General features: G+C 26.5%; 1 protein-coding gene across 1 annotated transcript in view; it reads right to left on the reverse strand.

The window, feature by feature from the left end:
* Window positions 1-6,096: 6,096 nt before the first annotated feature.
* The window catches only part of LOC142240656 (uncharacterized), a 73,644-nt gene continuing 63,872 nt past the window's right edge, over window positions 6,097-15,868 (reverse strand). Inside the window, exons 2-3 of the mRNA XM_075312361.1 lie at window positions 7,289-7,900; window positions 6,097-7,211 (exon numbers count right to left, since the gene is read on the reverse strand). Coding sequence (XP_075168476.1) covers window positions 7,004-7,211; window positions 7,289-7,900 — 820 coding nt within the window. The 3' untranslated portion in view covers window positions 6,097-7,003. The remainder of the gene's footprint in view (window positions 7,212-7,288; window positions 7,901-15,868) is intronic.

Below are 15,868 nucleotides of genomic sequence, written 5' to 3' on the forward strand. Positions count from 1 at the left end.
ATATAGACCGGCCTCCCGATTTTACTTCCTGGGCTTCTAGAAACCGTATTTTCAATCGGATTTGCCTGAAATTTGAAACCTAGGGGTATTTTGGTACCACAAATACTTGTGCCGAAAATGGCGTGTATCGGTCAATGTTTTGATATAGCCCCCATATACACTGATCTCCGTATTTTACTTCTTGGGCTTCTACAATCCGCAGTTTTTATCCAATTTGCAAGAATTGGAAATCTTGAGGTATTTTAGGACCACAAATGGCGTGTAGCGGTCCATGTTTTAATATAGCCCCCATACAGACCGATCTCCCCATTTTACTTCTTGGGCTCCTAGAAACCGTAGTTTTTATTCAATTTGCCTGAAATTGGAAATCTAGAGGTATTTTACGACCATAAAGAGTTGTGCTGAAAATGCTGAATATCGGTCCATGTTTTTCTATAGGCCCCATATACACCAATCTCCGGATTTTACTTTTTGGGCTTCTACAATCCGTAGTTTTTATCAAATTTGCCGAAAGTTGGAAAATAAGAGGTATTTTAGGACCATAAAGAGGTGTGCCGAAAATAGTGATTATCGGCCCATGTTTTGGTATAGCCCCCATATAGACCGATCTCCCGATTTTACTTCTTGGGCTTCTTCCGTAGTTTTTACCCAATTTGCCTGAAATTGGAAATCTAGAGGTATTCTAGGAAAATAAAGAAGAGATGTGCCGAAAATGGTGATTATCGGACCATGTTTCGATATAGCCCCCATATAGACCGATCTCCCGATTTTACTTCTTGGGCTTCTGAAATCCGTTGTTTTTACCCAATTTGCCTGAAATTGGAAATCTAGAGGTATTCTAGGACCATAAAGAGGTGTGCCGAATATATTGAGTATCGGTACAGTTTTTGACATAGCCCCCTTATAAACCGGCCCTCCGATTTGGGGTCTAGAATCTAGAACTTCAATTAAATGTGCTGATCGGGAGTGTAATAGCCCCCATTACACTACCGATTTAACTCCCAGGGTATCTAGAAATTGTGGTTTTTATCCTATTTGCCACAAATTGAAAATATACTGGCATTTTAGACCCATAACAAAGTGTATATGATTTAGGTCCATTTGCTAAGGCCTCCATATAGACCGATTTCATTTATTGAGGATATAGAAGGCGCACTAATCATGACTTGCTTGACACTGAATGCAAAATTTCCAGATTTTACTTCTCGTAATCATTTAAATAATTGGGATGAAAATCTACAGATTTTAAATATTAAATCATTTTTTGCACACTTACAAGAAATGTTTATGATTCCTCTAAAACTCAAACAAAAAATGGTTCTTATAAATTCAGAATCTGATGTAGTCTTTATAGGTAAAATCTTTACATTTATCTGTGGGAAGCGTACTGGTTGAACTCCTGAAATTTTCAAAGGAAACTATTATATTTGATTCATGGTGGTGGGTATTTAAGATTCGGCCCGGCCGAACTTACTATTGTATATACATGTTTCTTTTAACGGAACATTTTACATTATATACATAACTTTGCTTACATCGCAAGGTACTCATTATTGGCAAATGTGTTATTTTCTAGAGCCAGTATGCTTCCGATATGCCATCCAAGATACATTCTTCTTCTTCAGAATATTTTTTTTGAAACCCGAATCTCCTCTAGAAATAAATGTCTATACCAAACAATTTTTCAGCGATGGATTATCTCCTCTCAGTAATGCTGGTGACATTTCTGTGTTATTTTGACTATTCGCTCTAATACCTATTTAAAGTTTAGGGATATCTTTTGTATCGTTGTATTTCGTCTAGAAGTTTCAATATTTACCCGATTCACATAAATTCCTGAATTCCTGAATATTGGTCAATTTTTACACCCTTCACACACAAAAAAGGATATTTTTGTCTGCAATCACGAGATTAATTGATCCAAATCATTTTTAATTGAAATGTTTTCAATCAAAGATATTATAGTATTAATCACCAAAGTCAATTAAAAAATTAATTGATACAATTAGTTTTTGTGGTTGATTTTTGTTACAATTAAAAAAATCGGTTAACCAATTAAAATTTTAATTGAATATTTTTTAAAATTCAATTAAAACTTTAATTGGAAAAATTTTGGTGATATTTTTATACCCTCCACCATAGGATGGGGGTATATTAACTTTGTCATTCCGTTTGTAACACATCGAAATATTGCTCTAAGACCCCATAAAGTATATATGTTATATTCTGGGTCGTGGTGAAATTCTGAGTCGATCTGAGCATGTCCGTCCGTCTGTTGAAATCACGCTAACTTCCGAACGAAACAATCTATCGACTTGAAACTTAGCACAAGTAGTTGTTATTGATATGGGTCGGATGGTATTGCAAATGGCCTGGCCGTAAGTTCGGCCAGGCCGAATCTTATCATGGCTTGCAGTGAAACTTGTACTAAAGACTGTCATCCACAATCGAATTACTTGGGTTGCGGTAACACTTTCCGATGGCAGGGTTTCTTAAAACTTCTTAACACCGTCTACTCAATTGCAAGTTAGTCCATACGGAGTCTATATTAAACAAAACAAGTATATACAGCACTAAGTTCGGCCGGGCCGAATCTTAAATACCCACCACCATGAACCAAATATTAGAGTCTCTTTTGAAATTTCAGGAGGGCTTGAGGACACTTCCCGAAGATAAATTTAAAGATTTCACCTATGAGGACTATATCAGATTCCGGATTTATAAGAACCATTTTTGTTTGAGTTTTAGAGGAATCATTAACATCTCTTGTAAGTGTGCAAGAAAATTATAAAATAACGTCTTGATTTGAAATCTTAAATCTGTAGAAGTAAAATCTGGAAATTTTACATTGAGTTTCAAGCAATTTTCATGATCAGTGCGCCTTCTACACCCTCAAGAAGTGAAGTCGGTCTATATGGAGGCATTACCAAATGGACCGATAAAAACTTAATCCGATACACGTTTTTGTGAGTCTAAAACACCAGAATATTTACAATTTAAGGCAAATCAGATAAAAACTACGGTTTCTAGAAACCCAAGGAGTTGAATCGGGAGATCGTTCTTATGGGGGCTATACTAAAATATGGACCGATACTCACCGTTTTCGGCACACCTCTTTATGACCCGAAAAGATTTCCAATTTCAGGCAAATAGGATAAAAACTTCGGATTCTAGAAGCCCAAGAAGTAAAATCGGGATATCGGTCTATATGGGGGCTATACCAAAATATGGACCGATACTCACCATTTTTGGCAAACGTATTTGTGGTCCTACAATACCTCTAGATTTCTAATTTCAGGTAAATTGAATAAAAACTGCGGTTTCTATAAGCCCAAGAAGTAAAATCGGGAGTTCGGTCTATATGGGGGCTATACCAAAACATGGACCGATTTGGAATTTTTGGCACACCTCTTTATGGTCATAAAATACCTCTAGATTTCAAATTTCAAGCAAATCGGATAAAAACTACGATTTCTATAAGCCCAATACCCCAAATCGGGAGGTCGGTTTATATGGGGACTATATCAAAACCTGGACCGATATAGCCCATCTTCGAACTTGACCTGCCTGCAGACAAAAGACGAGTTTGTACAAAATTTCAGCACGATTGCTTCATTATTGAAGACTGTAGCGTGATTACAACAGACAGACAGACAGACAGACGGACAGACGGACATCGTTATATCGTCTTAGAATTTCTCCCTGATCAAGAATATATATACTTTATATAGTCGGAAATCGATATTTCGATGTGTTGCAAACGGAATGACAAACTTATTATACCCCCGTCAGCATTCTATGGTGGTGGGTATAAAAAAGGTCGATTAAATACTATATAATTAAGTTTGACAAAATTTTCTATAGAAATAAAATTTTGACAAAATTTTCTATAGAAATAAAATTTTGACATAATTTTCTATAGAAATAAAATTTTGACAAAATTGTCTATAGTAATAAAATTTTGACAAAATTTTCTATAGAAATAAAATTTTAACAAAATTTTCTATCGAAATAAAATGTTGACAAAATTTTCTATAGAAATAAAATTTTGCTAGATTACTTTTGGGGATAGGTAGATATAAGATATATAGATATATAACTATAGATAGATATGGACCAATTTTGGCATGGTTGTTAGCCATATACTAGCACAATGTACAAAATTTCACCACGTACCAAATTTTAACCGGATCCGATGAATTTTGGTCCTGTAAGAGCTCCGGTGGTCAAATCTGGGAATCGGTTTAAATGGGGGTTATATAATTACGACCGGTATGGACCAATTTTTGCATGATTGTTTGAGACCATACACTAACACCACGTACCAAATTTCAAGCGGATCGGGTGAATTTTGCTCTTCCAAGGGGCTCCGGAGGTCAAATCTGGGGATCGATTTATATGGGGGCTATATATAATTATGAACTGATATGAACCAATTCATGCATGGTTGTTGGATACCATATACTAACATCACGTACCAAATTTCAACCGAATCAAATGAATTTTGCTCTTCTAAGGGGCTCCGGAGGTCAAATCTGGGGATCGTTTTATATAGGGGCTATATATAATTATGGACCGATTTCGACCAATTTTTTCATGGGTGTTTGAGGCCATATACTAACACCATGTACCAAATTTCAGCCAGATCGGATAAAATTTTCTTCTCTTAGAGGCTCCGCAAGCCAAATCTGGGGATCGGTTTATATGGGGGCTATATATAATTATGGACCGATGTGGACCAATTTTTGCATGGTTGTTAGATATCATATACTAACACCATGTACCAAATTTCAGCCGGATCGGATAAAATTTGTTTCTCTTAGAGGGTCTGCAAGCCAAATTTTGGGGTCCGTTTATATGGGGGCTATACGTAAAAGTGGACCGATATGGCCCATTTGCAATACCATCCGACCTACATCAATAACAACTACTTGTGCCAAGTTTCAAGTCGATAGCTTGTTTCGTTCGGAAGTTAGCGAGATTTCAACAGACGGACGGACGGACATGCTCAGATCGACTCTGAATTTACCAACGACCAAGAATATATATACTTTATGGGGTCTTAAAGCAATATTTCGATGTGTTACAAACGGAATGACAAAGTTAATATACCCCCATCCTATGGTAGAGGGTATAAAAATCTACCAAAAAGCCAATAATTCTATCTATTTACCAAACCGTAAAAAATCTACCAGAGTTTGTATAATACCATCGACCGTGACAACGACATTTAAACTGGTCCTCAGCTGAATGTAACCCTCATGTAGACCTTTATCTTGTTTAAAATCTTGAGCGTTCCAGAGGATTATGTTTCACCATACACTGGTAAAAAAACTTCGTTATATAAACGAAAAGTGTGGTTAAAATTGAGCCAACGAAAAAGCTCGAAAGTACAAAGAAACTTTTCGTTATTGTAACGAATTTTCTGTTAAGTAATGAATGTTAAGTAATCCTTCATTCTATTAATGAATATTTTCATTGCCATAATGAAAGTATTTCGTTATATCAATGAAAACATTTCATTGGTTCCATTTCAATGCAATTTTCTTTGTGTGTAGCTAGCAGAAATTTGGTACATGATAACAAAAGTCAAAATCTACTTTTTGTCAAAAAAAAAAAAATCGGAAAATCGAATGTCGAAATTTCAAAATCTTTAGATCAAAATAAATATTTTTGAACCCTGGAAAGTCATCCTTACTTTTTTATACACTTTGCCGTTTTGACTAAGGTCTATTTCAAGGCGTTTTAAAATGCCAAAATTTAGTTTAATTTTTTATTCAGTTGATTTTTAATTAATAATATACAAAACTCCTTTGAATTCAAATAACATAAATTTGTCATTTCCCAATCGACCAAAATACGGTTTAGCTCAAAAATGAAATTTAGCGTTGTCACTTTTACCAAAGATAAATGTCTAGGCTTAAGTGAAATTTCCTCCGAAAAAATAAAACTCCAATTATTTCTTTCATTTCACATCAAAGATAAACATTCTGTTTTGTTTATTCATAAAATTTTACGGTTTTTTTTTTTGAAGACAAAAGAAAAATATATTCAATTAAATATTAATTTGGCATATGAGAAATACAATAACATATTAGGGAATTTTAAAATTAATAATGAAAATGAAGGGAAAAAATTAATCTAACTAAACAAAATCACTAATAAAATTAAAACTATGCACAAAAATGAGCATAATTTTATAAAAATTATTTTATCAAAAAAAAATGCAATTTTCATATATACAGTTTTTTTTAAGAAAATCCAAAAAATAAAAATTTGGTGAGCGAGTGAAAATTAAAACAGAAAGAATATTGTTTTTTTTTTTATATAGAAATGAATTATTGTGTCTACAGGTAAAACAAAAAACATAACAAAATTATTTAGTATATGTAGTTAACATTTAAATACATATATATGTATTGTGTATAGGTATGTATATAATAGTGTATATATGTGTATATTTATGGTATTGTATATATGGATTTTCTGGATTATTGTTGGACAGATTGTGTATTAAACATTAAATGAGATTCCTTTTCTAAGGGAAACACACTCTTTCTGGAATTGGACCCCTTGGCTACTAATGGGTTTGTGGATTTTGTCTTTGTTGTTTTTCTGAGGTTCAAGGTGGTACATTAATTTCTTCTTTTGGCAATTTTTATTTTCTTATAAAATATTATTTTCCGTTTTTAATTTCTAAATATTTATGTATAATTAATTATTTGTACAATTTCTTTAAAATCTTAAATAGTATATATATTTTTTTTTTTCATATTTATAAAAATTAAATAGAAAATGTATTTTCTTCTAACTCTTTTACAAATTTTGTTCGAATTTTTCAGGAGCTCTCCTGTTAAATTTAAATAAATAATAATAAAAATAATATATATATTTTTTTCTTAAAATTGATTTTTATATGTAAAAAATAAAAATAAAAAGAAAACATCAGTCATTTGTTGGTTTGTTTGTTGCTCAATGATTTTTTCCTCTCTATTCGCCAGTTTTAATCTAATTCCAAATAATTGAATTCCTTAATTAAAGGCTGACTTTGGGCTTGTAAATTTTCCATGACGGTACTCATTGTTATAACACTGTGATCCGGCACAATGCCAACAGAGTTGCCAATAGCAGGTCTGGTTACATTAGGAACTAAATTTGAGGATTGTGTAGAAGAGCCATTGGCAGTCGTTGTTGAATTGGGACCAAAAACACTAAAAATAACAAAAAGAAAAAAAAAATTAAGTTAATATTTCTCGAAATATTCAAATCAAAAATCTAAAATCCTTACCTCAATGAGTTTGTAGAACGATATAGTGGTGGTGGTGTATTAACCCTTATGGTACTGTAATGTGAAGCCTGTTGGGCCGAAGCTGTTGGATGAAATAGCAAACTCATGCCAGCACATTCATTCAATGATGTCAAATACGAAGGTGGTGGTGGCCTATGCTGGAATTCAGGATATAAATAACCTCCGGCCATAATACGACTATTACAATAAGGGCTATTGCAATTACGACACATTTCCATATGACGATAACAAGGACATTCATCTACATCATCCGGTAAGCTAAGACGCCAAATTGCTCCAGATATAACCAGCAGTGATACACCAATGCCTATCATTAATAAGGCAGCACTTAGATATTGTGTAGAGTGTTCGATTAGACCCGTGGATCCTAAGACTATGCCTCCCAAAGTACATGCCACTCCACCCAAAGCTAATATACCAATGACAAATGGCAATGAGGGTCGTGAGAACCATTTGCGAAAACTCAAACGCAATGGTGGTGATAGACCAGTTCCCGTGGGTACTGAGGGCGTGGCGCCATTTGCTAAAGCTGTCAAAGGATTATCAAGGCCAATGGCATTGGTCGTTGTTGTGGTAGATTCAAAAAGTGATCTGAAAAAAAAAGAAAAATAAGAAAAAAATTCATAAATATTTATTTTTTAAGTAATTGTAAATATAAATAAATTTAAAAAAATGAATTTGTGATATAAATAAAATTAAGTGTAAATAAATTAAATATCTATGTAATTTAGCTAGAAAAAATTTTTAAGCTACGTCGAGCAGCTGACATTTCGGATAATTTTAATCTGGTAAAAATTTTGATAAGTGGTGTAGACTTGGCTATAAAAGGCGCTATTTTTATAATTGAGCCCAAACATTTTATTATACTTTATAATTAAAATTCTACTATTTCTTTTCTCAAAGAATCGATATGCACTTATTAAATTAAATTAGAGCAAATGAAATGTCCAAAAATATATAAATTAAAAAAAATAAATAAATAAACTAAACACAATTGAATTAAATGTCTTTTATACTATTAAAAGCCTGCATTGGTATCAGGTTAATATAAAGTTTTTAAACAACATATTTAAAATAATATATTGTTAAATTAAATTATTTTTTTAAGTGAACCAATTTATAAAAAAAAAATAAATAAAATTAAATTAAATTTAGTTAAATTAAATGATGCTTAAAAAAATTTTGGTTTATTTCAATAAAATAAAATAGAATATCAAATAAATTAAAAGAAATCTAATTATTTAATAAAAAAAAAGAAATTAAAATTATTTTATAATTAATAGAAGTAAGTAAAAGTACAAATATAAAATTAAAATATATAATATTATATAAAATTAAAAGATAAAATGTAGTTAAATTAAAACAAAATGAACTAAGCTGTTTTAAGTTAAAAAAAAAAATAAAATTCAATTTAATTTAAAAACAATAAAAAAATTATTGTTTTTAAATTAAATTGAATTTTATTCGTTTTTTTTTAACATAAATCAGCTTAGTTCATTTTCTTTCAAACTCAATTCAACTAAGAAAGAAATAAATTAACTTTCATAAAAAAAGACGTAAACCCTCTCTCTCTACATTTTTGTTTATTTGTTAAAAAAAAAAATTTAATATCCCCGTCCAAGTCGAAATATTGGATAATAAATTTAATAATTAATCAAAAATAGTAAAAACGAATTTTTATTAAGAGGATCTTAAGCTGAAATAATAATAAAATAAAATATTGAATAAATTAAAAGAAACTAAATCAAAATATCAAACAAAAATAATTTATGCTAAAAAACAAATAAAATTTATCTTAAATATAATTAAAATAAAAAATAATTTATATTAAATAAAGTATTAAATGTATTAATTACACAAATTAACAAATCAAACAATATAAAATATATGCATAATTAATATCAAAAATATTAAATAAAAAATTGTTAAATCAAATTAGAGAAATCAAATTAATTTTAAAATATCCAAATTAATTAAGAAAAATTCGAATACATTTAAATTAAATATAAATACAATAAACTTAAATAATATCCAAAAATTAAATTAAAACCAAATTAATTTATGTTAAAAAAATTAAGTAAAATTTAATTTAACTCTAATGCAGTAAACTTAATTCAATTCCAAAATATTAAATAAAAAATTAGACAAAATTAATAGAAAAGAAACTAACTTCATTTAATTTAAAAAATCATATAAAATAGAATTTAATTTGAATTTTTAAATTAATAAATCAAACAAAATAAAATATATACATAATTAAAATCCAAAATATAAAATAAACCATTAGTTATTTTAAATTAAGAAAAATAAAATTAATTTAAAAAAATCGAATAAATTTAAATTAAATTTAAATACAATAAACTTAATTAATATCCAAAAATTAAATTGAATTAATTTATGTTAAAAAAAATTAAGTAAAATTTAATTAAACACTAATGCAGTAAACTTAATTCAAGTCAAAAATATTAAATAAAAATATACTAGACAAAATTAAAAGAAAAAAAACTAACATAATATAATTTAAAAAATCATATAAAATTGAATTTAATTTGAATTTCTAAATTAATAAATCAAACCCTATAAAATCCAAAATATTAAAAAAAACGTTAGTTAAATTAAATTAAAAAAAAAAAACAAATAATTAAAAAAATCGAATAAATTTTAATTAAATTTAAATACAATAAACTTAATTAAAAATTTAAAAGTAGAATTTTAGTTATTAATTAAATAAAGAATTAAATTAAAACCAAATTAATTTAAGTTACAAAAATCATTTAAGTAAACTTAATTCAAGTCCAAAATATTAAATAAAAAACTAGACAAAATTGAAAGAAAAGCAACTAACTTATTTTAATTTAATAAAATTTTTAAATTAAAACATCAAAACAAAAAAATATTTTTGATATAAATTAAATTTAACTAAATTTTATTTTAGTTGAATTTAAATTTAATTACATTAAATTATATCAAATTAACTTTGATTTAATTTAAATTTTTAAAAAACTTTCTTATTTTAATTTAATTTAATAAAATTTAATTTAATTTAAATTTTTAAATTAAAACATCAAAACAAAAAATTATTTTTTATATAAATTAAATTTAACTAAATTTTAATTCAGTTGAATTTAAATTTAATTACATTAAATCATATCAAATTAACTTTGATTTAATTTAAATTTAAAAAAAAACTTGCTTATTTTTATTTAATAAAATTAAATTAAATTAAATTTTTAAATTAAAAAATCAAAACAAAAAAATATTTTTAAAATAAATTAAATTTAACTAAATTTTAATTTAGTTGAATTTAAATTTAATTACATTAAAACATATCAAATTAACTTTGATTTAATTTAAGTTAAAAAAATTGTTTATTTTAATTTAATAAAATTAAATTAAATTTAAATTAAAACATCAAAACAAAAAATTATTTTTGATATAAATTAAATTTAACTAAATTTTAATTTAGTTGAATTTAAATTTAATTACAAAATGTTAAATCATATCAAATTAACTTTGATTTAAATTAAATTAAAAAAAACTTGCTTATTTTAATTTAATAAAATTAAATTAAATTTAAATTTTTAAATTGAAACATCAAAACAAAAAATTTTTTTTGATATAAATTAAACTTAACTAAATTTTAATTTAGCTGAATTTAAATTTAATTACATTACATCATATCAAATTAACTTTGATTTAATTTAAATTTAAAAAAAAAAAAAACTTGCTTATTTTAATTTAATAAAATTAAATTTAATTTAAATTTTTAAATTAAAACATCAGAACAAAAAATTATTTTTGATATAAATTAAATTTAACTAAATTTTAATTCAGTTGAATTTAAATTTAATTACATTAAATCATATCAAATAAACTTTGATTTAATTTAAATTAAAAAAAAAACTTGCTTATTTTAATTTAATAAAATTAAATTTAATTTAAAACATCAAAGCAAAAAATTATTTTTGATATAAATTAAATTTAACTAAATTTTAATTTCGTTGAATTTAAATTTAATTACAATATGTTAAATCATATAAAATTAACTTTGATTTAATTTAAATTAAAAAAAAACTTGTTTATTTTAATTTAATTTAATAAAATTAAATTTAATTTGAATTTTTAAATTAAAACATCAAAACAAAAAATTATTTTTGATATAAATTAAATTTAACTAAATTTTAATTCAGTTGAATTTAAATTTAATTATATTAAATCATATCAAATTAACTTTGATTTAATTTAAATTAAAAAAAAACTTGTTTATTTTAATTTAATTTAATAAAATTAAATTTAATTTAAATTTTTAAATTAAAACATCAAAGCAAAAAATTATTTTTGATATAAATTAAATTTAACTAAATTTTAATTTAGTTGAATTTAAATTTAATTATATTAAACTAACTTTGATTTAATTTAAATTTAAAAAAAAAAAACTTGCTTATTTTAATTTATAAAATTAAATAGGTCGTACCAAAAAAATTAACAACAAAATAAATTTAATTTAATTTGAATTTTTAAATAAACAAATCAAACAAATTTATTTTTGATATAAATTAAATTCAACTAAATTTTAATTTAGTTGAATTTACATTTAATTACATTTAATCATATTAAATTAACTTTGATTTAATTTAAATTTAAAAAAAAAACTTGCTTATTTTAATTTAATAAAATTAAATAAGTCGTACCAAAAAATTTAACAACAAAATAAATTTAATTTAATTTGAATTTTTAAATTAACAAATCAAACAAATTTATTTTTGATATAAATTAAATTCAACTAAATTTTAATTTAGTTGAATTTAAATTTAATTACATTTAATCATATTAAATTAACTTTAATTTTATTTTTTATTTAGTTGAATTTTAATTAAAAGGCTAAATGTTTACAATGGTATACAAAGATAAATTTAAAAATTTAAAAAAAAAAATACTCATTTTAGAAAAATATGAACTATTATATCCGTTAGTTTATGTCATTAAAGTAAGTACAAAATAAGGAAAATTTTAACGCATTTGTCTAAATTTTACTAAAATTAACTAATTTCCATGAACTAAAATAGAGTTAAATCTTTTTTTTTGCTTGTCTTATTTGTGTTCATTTTATTTATTTTTTTTTATATTGTCCCTTACATTACATAGTTTTTTTTATTAATTTTTAGTACCTGCTATCCTTTATGATTAACAGACATTTTCCATGAACAACTGTTACAATTTATTCTTGTTATATTTACCTCAATAAAAATGCAGAAAAAAGGACTCAAGTATTCTAGAAGTACATATTAAATAAAGTCGTTTGGATCCTTTGGATGGCTGGGTAACATCCTGGACAAGAATATAGGTTCTATTTAAATAGAGCAAACATTACCATCACTACCAGTTTTCGTTATGACATAAATCTTTATGAAGCCTTCCAAGTAGGAAAGGCATAGGAATATCTGTGTCACGCTGTGAAACATAGGCTGGCATTCAGTCAGTCATTCACTATCCTCATCAAAAGATCTTTTCACATTGCTATGTGAAAGGATTTCAAAAGAGATTCTGGGCGATAGATAGAGGGATTTCATATAACCAGAAACAACAATAACAACAGCAATCTTTACATGATTTACAGGTAGACAAGTACAATAGGAGGAAGATTCTGTTCGAAATATTTTTTACACAATTCTCTATATTTTCCACTTTCTCTCCTGCCGTTTTGCTATCGGTGATAAAGGACCAAATATATAAACAAAGACTTTGGAATACGTATGTCTCTGATGAAGGATGCTTCGACGGATGCATTTATGTTGTTATACACCAACGTTTCCATTCGTATGGGCAATTACAATGCGTTTGTGAGTGTATGTATTTTGCTATTAAGATATGAGCAGAGAAAATTCCAAGAGTAATACACATATACACTCACATGCCTAGAACATACATGAATATCCTTTTTGTTAGAGGATGCTTTACAATAGAAAATGCATTTGGGCATGGTTTTGTGCAGTGGTACTGGTGGGTGTTTCACTTAAGAAATTCTTTATATTAGACATGGCAAGCACCACCTGCTGTCTATTTCACGGCTGCTGCAGCATTTCTTCTTTTATCCTATGGCATTTTTTGTTATTTACACATGAAGTATTTACTCATTTAGCCGCTTGTCAAACACACACACACATACGCACCCAAAAGTAGCAATTCAAATGCCTTTTCCATATCAACCATGTCGGAATTTATTATCAGAAATGATTTTTTGTGTTCTTTTCATTTCACTGATTCACATTGTATCTTAGATACCATTTTTGAGTTTTTTTTCATTCTTGTCCGGCATTAATCATTAGGAGGAGATTTTGTTTGAAAATCAAGCAGATGTTTTTTCCTCGCTTTGTATTCTATCTAACGGCTCCATTGTTTAAAATTTCAAATGTCTATGCTGTGATAACCGATTTTGTTATGGTTTTCAAAAAAACAAAATTCTGATAATTGTCTTTGAGGATAGAAACGACAGATGTACAGTGGATGTACAGTGTTGGATCTTTAATAATGTGAGTTTTGTAACAGGTACCCATTGTTTTATGAGATTTTATTTTTTGACAAAAGATTTTTCATATGAAAATCATAAATCGCGACCATACAATTTAAATTAAAACAAACAATATTTTTTTTTTGAGAAATTTCGATCTTAAGAATAATTTTCTAAAATGGGTAAATTTACAAAAATTGTATGTGTCCTGAACTAAAATTCAAAATAAGATAGTTTAATTTAATTTAATTTAAGTAAAATTAATTCACGTCCAAAATATTAAATAAAAAACACTTAAACAAAATTAAAAGAAAAGAAACTAACTTCATTTAATTTAAAAAATCATCATTATTTATAATAAATTTTCTTCCAATCGACTAAATTATTTTTTGTATCATATTCTAATTATTATTTAATATGATTTAATGTAATTATATTTAAATAAAATTTAATGTAATATTTAAATAAAATTTTATTTAATCCCAACATTTTTCTGAATATTTAATTTGAATTTGTAAATAAAAATAATAAATATTTTTAAATACACTCTTAACCCATTACACGCCAAGACCATTTAAAATAAAAAAATAAAATTCATTTATATATTTAAACTTAACTTCAGTTAAAAAAAAAAACAAAAAAAAAAAAGAACATAAAAAACAAAAACAACAAAAAACAAAAAGACTCTTTGCCTAATTTCATTTATAAACAAATCCCAGCAAAAAAGCGTTGCCAAAAAAAGTAATGAAAATGTCCTTTTTGGATCCGGAAGTGGTGCAAAATTGACGCAGAAGCGATGAATTTAACATGGGCTTGTCATAGGACGGAAGTGCTCAACAGCCGGAGCACTGAATTTGCATCACTTCTTTAGGTGTGATCCGAATTCAATTTTTGGGTGTAAATTAAAAAATTCTGTGATATTTTGTCAAATAAATAATTTTTATAAATTTTTATAATTTTTATTTATTTTTATAATTTTATTTATTTTTATAATTTTATAATTTTTAATGGATTCTAACGCTTGTCTGAAACGTTTGGCCTCAAATATTTTCAAAAATTCACAATTTTTTCAGATTGGATTTAGCATTTTATTCGACAAAATTTAAACAATTTGTACCATTTTATGAATTCTTAAACTGTTTTTAACCAATTTGAAACCAAAAAAGTTAAAATTACCCGTTAAAAATATGAAAAAAGCATGTTATAAAAAATTGAATGAAAATAACTTCCTGTGTAGTTAAAATAAAGAACATCATTGGAAGTACATCTCCTGGAAGTGCTTTTAAAGTTGTGCCTTTGGAAGAACTTCCAAATTTTTTTGCTGGGATGTTGCCAAATTTCTGTACTCAAGCTAGTATAATGGCAGGGAATGGGTTAACTTTGTTCTGCAAATTCTCCGTATACAATATTTAAATTAATTTAAATTAAATGGAATTTAATTTAGTTAAAATTTTTGGGAGCCTCCGTGGTGCAATTGTTAGCATGCCCGCCTTGCATATACAAAGTCGTGGTTCGGATTCCTACTTCGACCTAACACCAAAAAGTTTTTCAGCGGTGGATTATCCCACCTCAGTAATGCTGGTGACATTTTTGAGTATTTCAAAGCTTCTCTAAGTGATTTCACTACGGTGTGGAACGCCGTTCGGACTCGGCTATAAAAAGTAGATCCATTGAATTGGGCAGCACTCAATGAAGTTCATCAATGTGGTATCACAAAGGACTGAATAGTCTAAGTGAGCCTGATACATCGGGCTGCCACCTTACCTAACCTAACGTAGTTTAATTTTATAATTAATCTTAATTTTAATTAAAAAAAAAATTTAATGTAGTTGAATTTATTTAAAATCAATTTAATTCTAATTTTGTTCTGAAAATTCTCTGTATACAATATTTAAATTAATTTGAATTAAATTTAATTTAATTTAATTTTACAATTTATCTTAATTTTAATTTTGTAAATAAAAATATTAATCATTTTTTAAATATTCTCTGTATACAATCTCCCACTCGAATTCACATAACATACCAATATCTTGATTTCTTAAATTTCA

This window comes from Haematobia irritans, chromosome 5 (assembly GCF_050003625.1).
Source record: "Haematobia irritans isolate KBUSLIRL chromosome 5, ASM5000362v1, whole genome shotgun sequence".
NCBI lineage: Eukaryota > Metazoa > Arthropoda > Insecta > Diptera > Muscidae > Haematobia > Haematobia irritans.